The sequence below is a fragment of the Penaeus vannamei genome, chromosome 36 (genome assembly GCF_042767895.1).
Source record: "Penaeus vannamei isolate JL-2024 chromosome 36, ASM4276789v1, whole genome shotgun sequence".
Classification (NCBI taxonomy): Eukaryota; Metazoa; Arthropoda; class Malacostraca; order Decapoda; family Penaeidae; genus Penaeus; species Penaeus vannamei.
The window spans coordinates 19,629,541-19,634,540 of NC_091584.1; the positions used below are offsets into that span (position 1 = coordinate 19,629,541).

The following is a 5,000-nucleotide window of genomic DNA, read 5'->3' on the forward strand; positions in this document are numbered from 1 at the left end:
TCTCTCTCTCTCTCTCTCTCTCTCTCTCTCTCTCTCTCTCTCTCTCTCTCTCCCTCTCTCTCTCTCTCTCTCTCTCTTTATCTTTATCCGTCTATCTCTCTCCTTCTTCTTCTTCGTTTCTTTTTCTTTTTCCATTTATTTCATTCTTCTGTCTCTTCCCTTTGTATTTCTAAATCTTCTTGTGCTGAACCGACCTTCAGCTGTGGTGTTATTATCAGCTCATTTATATTCTTTAGATTCCCAATTTAATTATCATGCGCATTTTTCTCATATTTTTTTTCTCTCCCTTTTCTTATCTTCTTTGTTTTTTCTCCCTTCCTTTCGTTTTCATTTTCGTTTTCTCTAGTTTTTATTCGTTTTATTCTTTTTTTTCCCTATTTCTCTCTCATTTTATAGTAGATAATTTCTATTATCTTTTACTCATTTGTTTAGGCTTTCCATCATTTCATTCATTTTAATAACTTTTTCTACATATCTATTTCATTTCCATCTATCTATCTAATTCATAAACATATGTGACTCCTTATCTTTTTTTTCTTTTTCATAACGTATTTACTTATATATTTATTTAATCACTTTTCTATATATCTATCTGTCCCATTTATATTAATCTATTAATCTATTCATAAAAAATCTACCCCCTTTTTCTTTCTCTGTTCTTCTCTCCCATAACCTATTCATCTATTCATTTATCTATCTATCTTCCTATCTATCTTCCTATCTATCTATCTACTTTCTTTACTATTCATTATCTATTTTATATCAATCTATTGATCTAATCATTTAAAAGATCTAACTCATTGTCTTTCTTTTTCTTCCTCACAATTTATCTATTAATTTATCTATTCATCTTCCTATCTATCTATCTATCTACTTCACCTATATCTATCTATTAGTTTCGTTTGTATCTACTTATTGATCTATTCACTGAAAAATCTATCCCCTTGTCTTCTTCTCTTTTTCTCTCTTATAATGTATTTATTCATTTATTCACCTTCCTATCTGTCTACCTACTACATTATATCTATCTATCTAATCTGCCTATTTCATCTATATTCATCTCCCTATCTATCTATATATCTATATTTTTCATGCATATCTATCTATCTATTTATGAACAATTCTAACCTCTTGCTCTCTTTTTCTTTCCTATAACTTCTCTTTTTGTTCGTCTATCTATTTCATTTACATCTATCTATTTATCTATTACCTGTATATCTATCTATCTATCTGTTTCATTTATATCTATCTATCTATTGATAAGCAATTCTAACTTCTTGCCTTTCTCTCTTTTTTCTCTATCATAACTTATATATCTATCTACTTATTTATTTCCCTCTTAGTTCATTTATCTACTTCATTCATATCTATCTATGTCTTTTACATCTATATTTATCTATCTATCTAGTGACCTTATATCAACCTATTCTGCTCATAAACAATTCTAACCTCTTGTCTTTCTTTTTTCTCTCCCTCATAACTTATTTATCTATCTACTTATTAAATTCGCTCTTAGTTCATCTATCTACTTCATTTATATATATATCTATATTACATTTACATCTATCTATCTATCTATTTCATTTATATCTATCTATCTATCTATTTCATTTACATCTATCTATCTATTCATAAACACTTCTGACCTTCTCTGTCTACTTCATTCATATCTATCTATTCATAAACACTTCTGACCTTCTCTGTCTACTTCATTCATATCTATCTATTCATAAACACTTCTGACCTTCTCTGTCTACTTCATTCATATCTATCTATCTGTCTTTTACATTTCTATCTATCTATCTATCTATCTGTTTCATTTATATCTATCTATCTATCTATTTCATTTACATCTATATATGTCCATAAACACTTTTGACCTTATCTATCTACCTCACTCATATCTATCTATCTATCTTTACATTTATATCTATCTATCTATTTCATTTATTTCTATCTATCTATCGATTTCATTTATTTCTATCCATCTATCTATTTCATTTACATCTATCTATCTGTTCATAAACACTTATCTGTCTACTTCATTCATATCTATCTATCTGTATTTTACATTTATATTTATCTATCTACTCATAAACAATTCTAACCTCATGTCTTTCTTCTTTTCTCTCTCTCTCATAACTTATTTACTAGCGTCTGGAACCTCGACATTGATCAAATTAATTATGCATCGTGTCTTACGTACATTTATTCTTTTTGATTTTCGCTCTGAAAGTTTTGCCTTGTTGTCTTGCAAAATAAATTATCCTATTACTTATTCGTAACTTTTCTTATTTTTTCCTATTTATTATTCCTTACCTTTTTTCATTAAAAGATACGTGTGTATATATTATCCACAATTTTTTTTTTTCGTTTCATTTATTGTTAGGCCTTATTCTCACTCCTTTCTCATTAATGTAATATTTAAAATTCATCCGATTCAATTATTGCTAAGTACTTATAGATAGTCCGTTAATCCCTTATATAAATAGTCCCTTTCATACTGAACATAAAGGTAATTAAAATGCTATACTTCCTCGTCTGTTGATATTGATTATAATCCTCTTTATGATTTTTTTTTCATAACTTATTACCATTCTTGTCATTATTGCTATTACTATTGCTATCGTCATTATTTTTACATATCATAATGATATCTATTAACTGGATATTATTATCATCGTCATCGCTATCATCATTGGTTATTATCATTATCATCATTAGTTATCAATTATTATCGTAATTATCGTTATCATTATCATTATCATCATTAGTTATCAATTATTATCGTAATTATCGTTATCTTTATAATTTTCATCATTAGTTATTATCATCGTCATCGCTATTATTATTAGTTGATTTCATTATCATCGCTATTACCGTTATCACCATCATTACCATATTCGCCCTCACCTCCATTCATCATCACACTCATTCTCATTATTATCACCCCATTTTCACCATTTCCATCATCATCACCTCATTGTCATGATTCCCATCATCATCACCTCATCACCACCATTCCCATCATCATCCCCTCATCACCACCATTCCCATCATCATCACCTCATTGTCACCATTCGATCATCATCACCTCACCACCACCATTCCCATCATCATCACCTCATTCTCATCATTCCCATCATCAACCCCTCCTGACCACCATTCCCATCATCATCACCTCATTCTCATCATTCCCATCATCAACCCCTCATCACCACCATTCCCATCATCACCTCATTCTCATCATTCCCATCACCATCACCCATTTTCACCATTCCCATCATCATCCCCTCATTTCTCTCATTCCCATCATCATCCCCTCATCACCACCATTCCCATCATCATCACCTCATTCTCATCATTCCCATCATCACCTCATTCTCATCATTCCCATCATTATCACCTCATCACCACCATTCCCATCATCATCACCACATTCTCACCATTCCCATCATTATCACCTCATCACCACCATTCCCATCATTATCACCTCATCACCACCATTCCCATCATCATCACCTCATCACCACCATTCCCATCATCATCACCTCATTCTCACCATTCCCATCATTATCACCTCATTACCCTCTTTTCCCTCAGATACCTGAAGTGGCTTGCTGTGGCCAACCTGCTAGTGTGTGTGGTCTTGCTACCCTTCACGCTACACTCTCACGCTACTCCGGTACCCTATGCAGCGGCCTTGTACTTCGCTCATATTGAGGTGAGTGTGAAATTGGTAGTGTGAAATTGGTAGTGTGAAATTGGTAGTGTGAAATTGGTAGTGTGAAATTGGTAGTGTGAAATTGGTAGTGTGAAATTGGTAGTGTGAAATTGGTAGTGTGAAATTGGTAGTGTGAAATTGGTAGTGTGAAATTGGTAGTGTGAAATTGGTAGTGTGAAATTGGTAGTGTGAAATTGGTAGTGTGAAATTGGTAGCGTGAGTCGTTGGTGTGGGTCGTTAGTGTAAAATTGGTAGTGGGAATTGGTAGCGTGAAATTGGTAGTGTGAAATTGGTAGTGTGAAATTGGTAGTGTGAAATTGGTAGTGTGAAATTGGTAGTGTGAAACTGGTAGTGTGAAATTGGTAGTGTGAAATTGGTAGTGTGAAATTAGTAGTGTAAAATTGGTGGTGTGAAATTGGTAGTGTGAAATTGGTAGTGCGAAATTGGTGGTGTGAAATTGGTAGTGTGAGTCGTTAGTGTTGGATTGTAAGTGTGGATTCTTTTTTTGTGAAATTGTTAGTGTGAGGCGTTGGTGTGGGTCGTTAGTGTGAATTGTTTGTGTGAAATTGGTAGTAGGAATTGTTAGTGTGGACTGTTAGTGTGGACTGTTAGTGTGAAATTGGTAGTGGGAATTGGATGTTGTGAGTCGTTAGTGTTGGATTGTTAGTGTGGATTCTTTTTTTTTTGTGAAATTGGTAGTGTGAGTCGCTGGTGTGGGTCGTTAGTGTGGTTTGTTTGTGTGAAATTGGTAGTAGGAATTGTTAGTGTGGACTGTTAGTGTGAAATTGGTAGTGTGAAATTGGTAGTGTTGGATTGTTAGTGTGGATTCTTTTTTTTGTGAAATTGGTAGTGTGAGTCGTTGGTGTGGGTCGTTAGTGTGGTTTGTTTGTGTGAAATTGGTAGTAGGAATTGTTAGTGTGGACTGTTAGTGTGAAATTGGTAGTAGGAATTGGTAGTGTGAGTCGTTAGTGTTGGATTGTTAGTGTGGATTCTTTTTTTGTGAAATTGGTAGTGTGAGTCGTTGGTGTGGGTCGTTAGTGTGAATTGTTTGTGTGAAATTGGTAGTAGGAATTGTTAGTGTGGACTGTTAGTGTGGACTGGTAGTGGGAATTGGTAGTGTGAGTCGTTGGTGTGAATTGTTTGTGTGAAATTGGTAGTAGGAATTGTTAGTGTGGACTGTTAGTGTGGACTGGTAGTGGGAATTGGTAGTGTGAGTCGTTGGTGTGAATTGTTTGTGTGAAATTGGTAGTAGGGAATTGTTAGTGTGGACTGTTAG

At 33.5% G+C, this 5,000-nt stretch overlaps 1 protein-coding gene across 2 annotated transcripts in view; it reads left to right on the plus strand.

The window, feature by feature from the left end:
• LOC113817122 (alpha-2B adrenergic receptor-like) overlaps positions 1-5,000 on the plus strand; it is a 146,118-nt gene that overhangs the window by 102,972 nt on the left and 38,146 nt on the right. For both annotated transcript variants that reach the window (XM_070114544.1, XM_070114545.1), the window contains one exon: positions 3,604-3,724. In XM_070114544.1, coding sequence (XP_069970645.1) covers positions 3,604-3,724 — 121 coding nt within the window. The remainder of the gene's footprint in view (positions 1-3,603; positions 3,725-5,000) is intronic.